This window comes from Furipterus horrens, unplaced genomic scaffold, assembly GCF_987537825.1.
Source record: "Furipterus horrens unplaced genomic scaffold, mFurHor1.1.pri manual_scaffold_1, whole genome shotgun sequence".
In the NCBI taxonomy this organism is placed as follows: domain Eukaryota; kingdom Metazoa; phylum Chordata; class Mammalia; order Chiroptera; family Furipteridae; genus Furipterus; species Furipterus horrens.
The window spans coordinates 45,931,438-45,943,868 of NW_028327171.1; the positions used below are offsets into that span (position 1 = coordinate 45,931,438).

General features: G+C 38.3%; 1 protein-coding gene across 1 annotated transcript in view; it reads left to right on the plus strand.

The window, feature by feature from the left end:
- The window catches only part of VPS8 (VPS8 subunit of CORVET complex), a 265,592-nt gene that overhangs the window by 215,757 nt on the left and 37,404 nt on the right, over positions 1-12,431 (plus strand). Inside the window, exon 45 of the mRNA XM_090275034.1 lies at positions 4,190-4,243. Within this exon, the coding sequence (XP_090131160.1) occupies positions 4,190-4,243 (54 nt within the window). The remainder of the gene's footprint in view (positions 1-4,189; positions 4,244-12,431) is intronic.

The following is a 12,431-nucleotide window of genomic DNA, read 5'->3' on the forward strand; positions in this document are numbered from 1 at the left end:
TGCTTTATTGATATATATTTTATCTGGCTTCTTTCATTTAGCACAATTATTCGAGATTCATCAACATTGTTGTATTGAGTCCATTCCTTTTTACTGCTGAGTGATGCTTCATTTTATAGTTATACCATAATTTATTATTTTACCTGTTGATAGACATTTAGACTTTTCTAATTTCTGGCTGTTACAGATAAAGCTGTTATGAAGATTTGTGTACAAATTTTTGTATGGAGTACACTTTCATTTCTCTTGGGTAAATACCTAGAATGGAAAGGCTGACTCATAGGAAAAATTATGTTTATTATTTTAAGAAACTGCCAAATGGTTATCCAGAATGGTTGCCATTTACCCTCCTACCATCAGTGTATGATGGTTCCAGTTCCTCTACATCCTTGATATAGTCAGTGTTTTTAGTTTTGGCTTTCTAATAGGTGTGTAGTGTTATCTCATTGTGTTTTTAATTTGCATTTTGTGAATGACAATGATATAAAACATCTTTTCATATTTTTATTGGCCATCTATACATTTTCTTTGAAGAGATCAAAGTCCTTTGCTGATTTTTTAATTGGATTGTTTATTTTGTTTTTGAGTCTTAGAAGCTTCATTCATTTACATGTGGATCTTCAGTTTTGTTTAAAAGACTGTCCTTTCCCCCATTAAATAGTCTTGGTACCCTTTTTGAAAATCATTTGACCAAATATGTGATGAATCCCACTAGATCATGATGTGTGACCCTTTTAATGTGTTGTTGAATTCAATTTGTTAGTTTCTTTATTCTATTCCATTTGCTTTATATGTCTGTCTTTATGCCAGTAACACAGTTTTGATTACTGTAGCTTTGTGGTAAGTTCAGAAATCTGGAAGTGTGAGACCCCCAGCTTTGTTCTTTTTCAAGATTGTTTCCATACAAATTTTAGAATGGATTTTTTTATTTATGCAAAAAAAAAATGCCATTGGGATTTTGATAGGGATTGTATTGAACCTATAGATTGCTTTGGGTGGTAGTATGGACACCTTAATAATATTAAGTCTTCCAAAACGTTTTCTATTTATTTTTATCTTCTTTAATTTCTTTCAGCAATATTTTGTAGTTTTCAGTGTACAAGTCCAAACCTCCATGGATAAGTTTATTTCTAAGTATTTTATTCTTTTTGATGGTGGGGTAAATTGTTTTCTTAATTTCCTTCAGATTGTTCACTGTTAGTGTATAGGAACACAAACTCATTTTATGTGTTGATTTGTATTCTGCTACTTTGCTTAATTCATTTATTAGTTCTAACAGTTTATGTTTTGGAATTTAAATTTAGAATTTTCTACATATAAGATCATGTTATCTGAAAAGAGAGGAAATTTTACTTTTTTCCTTTTCAATTTGACTGCCTTTTATTCTTTTCTAATCACTCTGACTAGGACTTCCAATACTGTGTTAACTGGAGGTGGCGAAACGTCGTCTTCTTGTCTTATAGGAGAAGCTTTCAGTCTTACAGCACTGAGTGTGATGTTAGCTGCGTACATAATATAGCCTTTCTTATGTTCAGGTCGTTTCCTTCTAATCCTAGTTTGTTGAGGGTTTTTTATCATGAAGTGGTGTTAAATTTTGCCAAATGATTTTTCTGTGTCATTTGAGATGATCATGTGGACTTTTTTCTTAATTCTGTTAATGTGATGTATCACATTTATTGATTTGTGTATGTTGAGCCCTCCTTTACCTCCTAGGGATGAATCCCACTTGATCATGATGTCTGGTCTTTTTAATGTGCTATTGAATTTAGTTTGCCAATATTTTGTTGAAGACTTTTGCATTTATGTTCTTCAGGGATATTGGCCTATAGTTTTCTTTTCTTGTGGTGTCCTCTCCAGCTGTGGTATCAAAGTAATGCTGACCTTCTAAAATACTTTGCAAGTGTTCCCTCTTCTTCAATGTTTTAGAACAGTTGGGGAAGGACTGGCATTAATTCTTAAGTGTTTGGTAGAATTAACCAATGAAACTATTTGGTCCTGGATTTTTCTTTGCTGGGAGGTTTTTGATTCCTGATTCATTTTCCTTACTAGTTATTGGCCTATTTGGTCAATGTTTTCTTGTTTCTCCATCATTCAGTCTTGGTAGGTTGTGTGTTTCTAGGGTCTAATTTTCTTTTGATTTCTTCTTTGATCCATAGGTTATTTGGAAGTGTGTTACTTAGTTCCTAAATATTTGGGAATTTTTCCAGAGAGCTTTCTGTTATTGATATAACTTATTTCTGTTTTGGTTAGAGAACATTCTTTGTATGACTTGAATTCTTTTAATTATTGAGAATTGTTTTATTGCCAGAAAATGGTCTAAGTTGGTAAATGGTCCATGTGTACCTAAAAAGAATCTGTATTTTAGTTTTGTTGCGGGAGGCTGGGGGGGGGGGGTGTTCTGTTAAATGTCCATCTGATGAAGGTCGTTGTGTTGTTTAAGTCTTCTATATCTTTTTTATTTTGAATTGAGATATAATTGACATAATTGTGTAATTTTAGCTGTACAACATGTTGGTTTGATACATTTATGTATTTCAGTATGATTACTACTGTAGCATTAGTTAGGACTATCATGTACATAATTATTGTTTTGTATTGAAAACAGTTAAAATCTAGTTTCCTAGCAACTTTGAAGTTTATAAACAGTATTGTTGACTATAGTCACTATTTTTGCCTTAGATCTCCAAACTTATTCATTTACTAGTTGCAAGTTTGTACCCTTACCTCCCAGCTTCTGGTAGCCATCATTTTATCCTCTGTTTCTGAGTTCAGCTTTTCTAGATTCAACATATAAGTGATATCATGTAGTATTTGTCCTTCTCTGTCTGACTTAATCCCAGTTAGCATGCAGGGTCCATCCATGTTGTTGCAAATAGTAGGATTTCTTTCTTTTTATGGCTGAATAATGTTCTGTTGTATATATCTTCTGTATCTTTTCATCCATTCATGAACACTTAGGTTGTTTGTATATCTTGGCTATTGTGAATACTTAGGTTGTTTGCATACTTGACTGAACATGGTGTTCTGGTATCTCTTCAAGATACTGATTTCTGTTCCTTCAGATAAATACTGAGCAGTGGGATTGCTGGATCATATAGTAGTTTAATTTTTAATTTTTGGAGGAACCACCACATTGTTCGCATAATGGCAGTTCCTAAATTTACATTCCCACCAACATATCCCTCTTCCCAATACATTCCCTTTTCTCTACATTCTTGCCAACATTTGTTATAAAAACCATCCTAATGGGTATGGGGCAGTATCTCGTTGTGGATTTGATTTGCATTTCCCTGATTGAGCATCTTATTTGTATAGCTGTTGGCCTATTGTATGTCTTTGGAAAATGTCTCTTTGGGTCCTTTGCCCATTTATTAATTGGGTTTATACTTTCTGATTATCTGCCTACTTGTTGTCCCATTTATTGAAAGGAGGTGTATGGAAATCTCTGATTATAAAATCTATTTGTCCTTGCTGTTCCATTAGTTTTTTGTATTATGTACTTTTAAGCTATTAGATGTGTAGATGTTTAGAATTGTTATGTCTTCCTGATGACTTGACCCCTTTATTACTATGAAATGATCACTTTATTCCCAATAATAACCTTTGCTCAGAGATCTAGTGCTATTATGGTATATCTTTCCAGCTTTTTGCTTTTAACCTTTGTGCTTTTGCATTTAAAGTGTGTTTCTTGCAGGCAGCATGTAGTTAGGTCTTGCTCTTTCACCTAAATAACAATCTCTTTTCACCCTTCAAATATTTGAAGATTTTTCTTTACTGAGTCTTTCCTTCCTTGGGCTAAGCATCCTTTGTTATGGTTAGCTGATACTTTATCTAAATCCTTCACTATTATTATCAAACTCTTTTATACATGTTTTGGTATTTGGCTTTGACCTCTACAAGAAGTGCTTACTATTGTATGTTGTATCAGTTGATTAATCTTATCAACAAAAATCTTTATCTGTTTGGTTCCTCACCATTTGGTTAAAACCAACCTGGACCATCTATTCCACTTTTCTTATCCTAATCGTATTTCAAAGGGACTTAAAAAAAATAAAAACCTATTCATTCTAACTCTGAAATACCTGTTTTGTCTCAGTTTCACCAATTCTAGTTGAATTATTTTGCGTATGGGTCAAATAAAACTAGACTATAACTAAGAGGATATTAAAATGTTTGCCTTTTTTTCCAGGTAAAAATGTCCCCATCCTGTCATCCATCCAAAGGGGATCCTGCTGTTAAGAAAGTAAGTTTTAAAGGCAAAAACCAACTTTCTTCTGTGTTATTCTCCTCTGTTGAACAACTTTCTTAAAATGACTGTGACTTTTAATCATCCTAACACCATCAAAGGTTCTTTCTGATTGGTTGCCTTAATGACATATCATTAGGACTCCTTGCCTCTTCCAGAGAAGCCAAAGGGGGGCGAGGGGAGCTAGCGTAGGTCATCTGGCAACTAGGGACTTCTCTTTCTAGAGTTCTCATCCTCTCTAGCAGGTACGCATCCTGGTATCAGTGAGTGGTAGCAAATGAAGTATATTCTAAGGAGGAAAATTGTGTAGAAAGCTGTGCTTAAAGAAAACTGGTCTGAGACAGTAACATATCAGCACATGCCACATGAAGTCCTCAGTAAGTACTTGTGGGATAGAACTATCTATGCCACTTCAATCCCTGACTGTAAGCTTTGTGGCACAGATATAGTGTGAGTCTTTCAAGTGAGCAATCCCCAGGTAATGTCCAGAGAACCACTAAAATCCTTTCCTTTATCAGCTGCAATAGTACAGTTGAAACATGGTAAGCAGATTGACATTTTTGCTGTTTTCTTTCTTTCTTTTTCAAGATTTTATTTCTTTTTAGAGAAAGGAAAAGGGAGGGAGAAAGAAAGGGAGAGAAACATTGATGTGCGAGAGAAACATCAATCAGTTGCCTCTGGTATACCTCCAACCAGGGACCTGGCCCACAACCCAGATATGTGCCCTGACTTGGAATTGACCCTACGACCTTTCAGTTTGTGGGATGATGCTCAACCCACTGACCCACAACAGTCAGGGCGCTGGGTTTTGTTTTGTTTTGTTTTTACCATTTTTATTTCTCTGGTAGTTGAAGTGTTTCTGGTCACAGGTTTTCTTTCCTTGCTCCCCCCCCCCGCCCCCCACAATTTCAGCCAGCATCCATGTCACTGAAGGATTTTAGAACAAAAATAACAACTTGCTGGCTCTGTTGACTAACAACAGGTTCTAGCTTCAGAGCAGTGTGCCAAAAATGGGTCCCTTTTCTCTGCCTTCAGAATCCCCTGAGAGACTTTCAAAAGAGAAAAAAAAAAAAAAAGAATAAGAACAAAATGTTGTCTGAAAAGCTCTATGACAAGCTGCCCATGAAAATCTCTTTTACTCTTTGTCAAAACAGGGCAGGCAAGACCAAGGTGACAGCATGAGGAGCTATAAAGGGCTTAAGTAATTTAGTCTCACTCAGTAAATAAATGAGGATATTGGAATCCAGAGGGAATTTTTTTTTTTTTTGCCTAAGCTTTCAAATGTTAGCCATGGGACACACTTCTAAAATAGAGGTTGAAGATATGTGCTTTGGATTTGACCAGATTTGGATTCAAAGATTTACTTTTCTACTTATGAATCCAAATAATCTTGAACAAGTCAGACTTTCCCTTTTCTTCTTTGTAAAACGATGGTGCTACCTCTCAGAATCGTCCTGAAAATTAAATGAGGTACTTTTTACATGGCCTAATACTGTGCTTGAGACATAATAAGTTCTCGGTAAATTATTGGCACATATTGAGTACTCAGCTGTTGTTGGAACTAGTCTTAAAATACATCTCCAAGCTTCTGCTCAGATGTCCTTTCACTTTATTATGCTACTTACATATAATTGTCCTTTAGCAAGTATTTCCTTATACTAGACACTGAGCTCAGAAATGGACTACAGAGGTGAAAAGGACAGCTCTTGTTCTTAAGGACCTCAGTGTTAGTGGGAACGGTAGACAGATACCTGACGATTTCCATATGACTTGACATGTGCCATGGCAGATGCACAGGTGCTGCAGCAGTGGAGAGGAGAGGCCCTGTTTTGAAATGAGCCAATTTGGTACCACACTTACGTGCTTTATGCTAGAGTCCAGTGAAGAGGTTTGGGAAATGGTTCGCTGCTCCCTTACAACCTTGTTACTAGATTATAATGAAAGCAAATTCTACCATACTTATAGATGTTTATTAAGGAAATATTCACTTAGAAATAGGTTCATGCAACCTGTTTTTTAAACTTTCCAATGTCTCAGCTCTGTCATTTTAGGTGTCTATCAGAAATGTAGCAGTGTTATAGAAGTGGGATTCTGTTACTCTTGTAATCAGCATCAGACAAACAGAAACTTCATAAGCCAGTGACCGGACACAGGTGGCCCAGGTAGCATTCCTAAGTGACCAGGGATAGACATATTCCTTCTCCAAGCAAGAGTTGGGGTTATCTTTATATTATTTTATCCAATCTGTGTTTCTTGAATACCTTTTATTTTAGCAATGAGGTCCATTTCTAATATTTTCCATTCTGATTAACAAGCCATTAATTTTACCAGTAGAAAAAATCCTATTTTTGAGCTAATGAGCAGTCTTAGGTGTTGGTCAATATATGAATAGCTAAAGAGCTTTTAATAGCTGCCTTTGGGAGTTTATGGTAGCTGGCAATCTCTGAAATATGGATTCAACCCCTGAGTTGACACCTCAACTGAATAGCACATACTTAATATCACACTGTTTATGGTGTCTAGAATATCTTTAAAATATATGTTACAACAGGTGCCTCACCCAGACTGAAAGGTTAGAGAGTCTTCCCAGAGGAGGTGAAGCTCAATCTAGCCTTGAAACCCAAGGTAAAAGGCACTGCAGGCAGACATAGGGGAGTACAGCACCTTTTAGGAAATGGTGGTGGTTCTGTGTATCTTAAATATGGGAGCGTGAAAAAGCCTGGTGACATAAATGGGAATCCAGGTCACAAAGAGCCCCAGTCTGTGACGTTTGCTTTTATCTTGAGGGTAAGGGTTTTTGTCAAAGGTGAGTTCAAAGGAAAAAGATAAATTAGAAGAATAAGGACAGTTGTCCAAGTAAGAAAAAATGTCCTAAACCTATGCAAAGTCATGAAGGGATGAGATAATAAATTCAAATCTTAATTACATTTTTCCTCAAAATCCTTCGTGACACCCTAAGTCTGAGTTTGATGCCTTTCCTTTTTCAAGGTCTTGCAGCACCCTGAACTACTTCCTACCAACATACTTACCTTCCTTTTTACTTACATGTGTCCCCCATTAGACTGTATGCCTCATGAGGGCAGGAACCACATCAGTCTTGTTTCCTGTTGTAGCTACATGTAGAACAAAGTAGTCACTCAGTAGTTGCTGAGTGAATGAGAGAGATATGAGAAAGATCTGAAAGAGATTCCACAGAACTTCGTGTTGTTTATGGGAAATGAGGCAAGAAAAGAAGTTTCTGGCCTGGATGGAGAGTGAACAAATGAAACATCATTGCTGTCCCAGGCTTGTGTTCCCCGCATGGTCAGTTCCTCACTGTTTGAGCTCTGTGGTCAGCAATACTGTGAGTGAGAATAATGTGAAACTCAGCACCTAATTGTTACTTTTCTAGTTGGGTATGTATGCTTGTGGTTCTAATTTTGTGTGTGCATATATATGAACATCTGCATATAACTTCAGGTTATCATCCTGGAGCGGCAGCCTCTCTTCCCAGAGCTGTATTGACAGATGGAAGCACTAGCAGCGTCTGCTGAACAGAGTGACTGCCAAAGTGACATGTGTAAGAAACACAAAGGAGCAGTAGTGTCTTGATTTGATCCAAAAATTCTGTTGACCAGAAACTGAAAAAAGTGTTTGGTGACTCTGCTGTCATTATTGGCCCAGCCAGGAGCTGGATTCAGTGCTGAGGAAACAGAAGGCATGTTCCATAGAGCTCTACTCAGCTCCTGGGATAGGTGGCGCATGTAGGAGTCTCTCCTCTGCTTTGCTGCCACCTGTCAGAGTCTGGCAGTCTGTAAGCATGTATACAAAACATCTTGTGCAACACAAGCATTTTGCATTTTAGATATTCTTTTACAAAGCTTTGGAGTAGAAATATTTGTCATATATATCATATGAAATTTGTGCATAATACTTATGTATGTAAATTTTCTTCTTAATGGGCTCTATCTAGTAACTTCAATTAAGTTGGAAGATATACATGTTTCCCTAGGACTTTTTCAGTGTTGGATCATGGATGGCCAGAAATTTAAAAATCAAGAGGCATTTCCCTGAGATAAAAATTACTGTAAAAGTCCATTGCAATAAACTCCCTAGAGTAGATCCAAACTGGAAGTGTTGACAATGAGTGAGGTGGATTAAAGGAGTTTTGAGAGGTAGTTGAAGGTAGCATCAAAAACCACTGGGCTACAATGCATCTCTTCTCAACTACTAAAGAAACACCTACCAGGAATTTGCATAGCAGAGTGGGGATTGTTACACGCATAATAACTAGGGAAAGTAGTTTTGTCTTATATCTCAATCACAAAAGCATGCTTACACTCTGAGCCATCCTGTTTTAGGTGAGCTTTTTTTGTTAGTGTTTTTGCAGAAGCCTGAGGGTCCAGAAACTCTGGCTGAAAAGTATCCTCAGGCTGGTGGAACCTACAGTTGATATTCTCAGAGTGATGTCTATCAGTTAGGGACAAGGTACTGGGAATGGCAGACTGGGAAGCATTTCTTAATAGTACTGGGTGCCCTGGCTGGTGTGGCTCAGTTAATTGAGCGCCAGCCTGCGAACCAAAGCGTCACCGGTTTGATATCCCAGTCAGGGCACATGCCTGGGTTGCAGGCCAGGTCCCCGTTGCGGGTGCACGAGAGGCAACCGCACTCTGATGTTTCTCTCCCTCTTTTTCTCCCTCTCTTCCCTACTCTCTAAAAGTAAATAAAATCTTAAAAAACAAAATAGTACTGGGTAAATTGGGTGATATTCAACAAGCCTTGAAGGTGGCCGGTGATGCGGGCTCTGAAAGAATTCACAAAGAGAGGAAAGTGCAGAGAGTAGAAGTTTTTATTTTTACTTTCCCGAGGGAGGGGAAGGGCTAGCTGTGGAGAAATGCACCAGCCCCGAGGAGTTAGGGCTTTGAGTTTTTATCAGGTGATGGTGTGGTTGTAGAGCAGGGTGTCTCAGTCGGGCTGCTGCTTGTTCAGGTGTTACCTTTGGGTGCAGGGTCGGGGCCTGTCCCATCCAGGTCGCTGTGGTCTGATATGTCCTGTTTCATAAGTTCCTGGAACCTCTGAACCTTAGGGCACTTCCAGTAATTTTCTAGTCCTACGGATAAAGGCTCATGAAACAATTAGGGTTAGTCATGCTTATGGGATCCAGGTAGCTCTAGGAAAGAGGGCCTGAAAAGGGGGCTTATGTCCTATTAAGGACAATGGTCAGTGAATTATAGTTCTTGCTGTCAATATATTTATAAGTTAATGGTGACTAACTGGAGGATTTAATAGCCATACCTCCCAGAAATTGGTATCAGTTTCTCGAGTATTCAAGTGTGTTATAACAATTCAGAGCTGACTTTTTGTCCAAGTGTTTTGTTGAGGTAAAATTTTTATAGCCAGTTTCCAGTCTTGCCACTCATGTCAGGAATGTAGACGACTGTACTTGCTCATGATTTTCGTTGACTCACAGTGGGGTTTTGTTTTGTTTTTTAATTTTTATTTTTAAGGGAAAAAGCCTCGCAGAGGCATCGTTTCCATAACAACAGGAAAAGCTGACTGCAATGTCTCAGCCGACTGGCCCCAAGAATGGCTGGTTGATAGTCTCACCAAAGTTAAGGGGAACATGAAAGGGAGAAAGCACTGAGATAGATGAAGCATTTTCTAGCTGTCATCCCACAGTGGCTTCAACACAGATTCATTTGCCTTTCTTTATGTCTCACCCTTAACTCTCACCTGCAAAGATGCAAGTGATAGCTCCTGTTGGGATGTGCGCTGCCTTTTTTCCTACAGCGTTTGTCTCAGTGATACAGATCCAAACTGGACGTGTGACTTTTGTGTCTCTACAAATCAAAAACAAAGGAATAGAGAACATGATTTGGTCTTTGTTTTTGCATAGGCTCCACAGGCCAGGTGCCTTTTTATGCTGATGTGAAGAAAGCTGGGGGGTAGTTGCCGTCAGACACCTGGCGGGCACTGATCTGGAAGGAGGCGTAGGCTTCTCTGTAGTTCAGAGGAAAGAACTGGTGCCTGTGGGCAGCCGCCATGTAGATGGAGACGTCAGCCCAGTATGAGAATTTTCTAACAGTGGAACGGGTTACCTGGAGTGATATAGTGCATTACCTACCACCAGAGGTGTTTGGTGAGTGACAGGATGTAGCCCTCGAAACTGCTGCAGAGGTTTTCCTGCCATGGCTGAGAGGTTGGATTGGTTCATTTGTAAATCCCTTGGAGTGTTAAGGTGTTATGAGTTTAAAAAAAAAAAAAAAATCTCATGAGTCTGCAGTTGTATTCAGCTCATTGACATGCAGAATGGTTTTAGTTAGACCAATACATCCAGCTTGAATTAATTTCAACTTAGATGAGAAGAGACTTTATTAAAAAAAAATTATTTCGGGGGTGGGGTGAGGGGCTTTTGCCATAGGGAGAATGCTTTGACTGTAAGATTTGCAAGGGCATCAAAGATCAGGTAGAAAGGCAATTTCTTTCATATGGGTGGGGAAACAAGGCTAGAAAGAACCAGATTTGGGGGAGCAGGTGAAAGAATTGGACAATTGATCAGGAAATGTCTTTCCTAGCAGTCAGCCAGTCCTCCGAAGGAGCCATCAAGGAAGGGGTTGTATGCTGTCTCAGGCTGAGGGTTGGTCAAAGGCTTGAGGGAAAGAGAGAAGCTAAACTCAAGTCTGCTCATCCGTTAACAATCATTTGGTTCCAATCAATCACTGAGGACAAGGAGTTCAGCTCATCTTTTATGAGGCAAAGAATAGGAATTTGGTTGGTCTGTGTCTGGCTGCCATAGTTGTAAATATGGTGGCAACAGGAATCGTCTCAGTCTGTGGAAGGAGTGGTTCTTTGAAATAAGCTGTTCCCAGAACAGGGGCTTTCTTCATGGTAGCTGCTTTCCAGGAGCTCAGGGCTCAGGCGGAGTTTAACAGGCTCATGGCTCTGACTGCTGCCGCAGTGTTCTTTTCTTATTCCTCTCCATGGTGTGACCTGAAGTCCAGGAACTGGGCTTTTCCGAAACCTGCTTATTAGTCCTTAAGTGGAGGGAGAGAGTGTTAGCTGCAGTTACTCAGAGGGACTGTGGTGACAGTGACCATTTGTTTATGGTATTCACTCTTCTCACCGATAATTATGCGTATCTTCTGGTCTGAAAAGTGAGACTCACTTAGGATTTCAAAGGATCTCAGAGTTCTTATCCAATGTACAAATATATTATACCTACCCATTTCTTTTGCATTAAGTGAATATTTTCTAATGTATCATTTTAATTTAATGATTTTTTTAAATTAATACTTTAATTTTTTAGAGCAGTTCTAGATCTACAGAAAAATTGAGAAGAAAGTACAGAGTTCCCATGTATTTCCCCCCTGCAGTTTCCCCTATTGTTAGCATCTTGCATTGCTGTGGTTCCTTTATTACAACTGATGAGCCAACATTGGTACATTATTATTAACTGAAGTCCATAGTTTATATCAGAGTTTATTCTTTGTGTTGTACATTCTGTGGGTTCTGACAAATGTATAGTAAATGTATCCAGCATTTACAGAGCGGTTTCACTGATCCTAAAATCCCATGCTCCTTCCATCTCTTAGTCCTTCCTTCCCTCCTGCCAAACTTGTGGCAACTGCTGATCTTTTTACTGTCTCCATAGTTTTGCCTTTTCCAAAATGTCATGTAGTTGAAAAGTATATATAGCCTTTGCAGAATAACTTCTCTTACTTAATAACACCCATTTAAGGTTCATTCATGTCTTCTTATGGCTTAATAGCATTTATTTTTAGCATTGAAGGATATTCCACTGTCTGGATGAACCACAGTATGTTGTTTATCCATTCACCTACTAAAGGAAATTTTGGTTACTTCCAGCTTTTAGGAATTGTCAATATAGCTGCAATAAACATTTGTGTGCAGGTGTTTGTATGGACATAAGTTTTCAGCCCATAAGTACCAAGGAGTGCTACTGCTGGATCTTATGGTAAGAGTAGGTTTACTTTTGTAAGAAACTACCAAACTGTCTTCCAAGGTGTCTATATTATTTTGCTTTCCCACCAGCAATGAAAGTTTCTGTTCTGCATCCTTGTCAGCATTTGGTATTACAGTATCTGTATTTTGGATTTTAGGCATTCTAATAGGTGTATAGTGGCATATTAATTTTCATTTCCCTAATGATATATGATATTGAGTATCTTTTCATGTGCTCATTTGC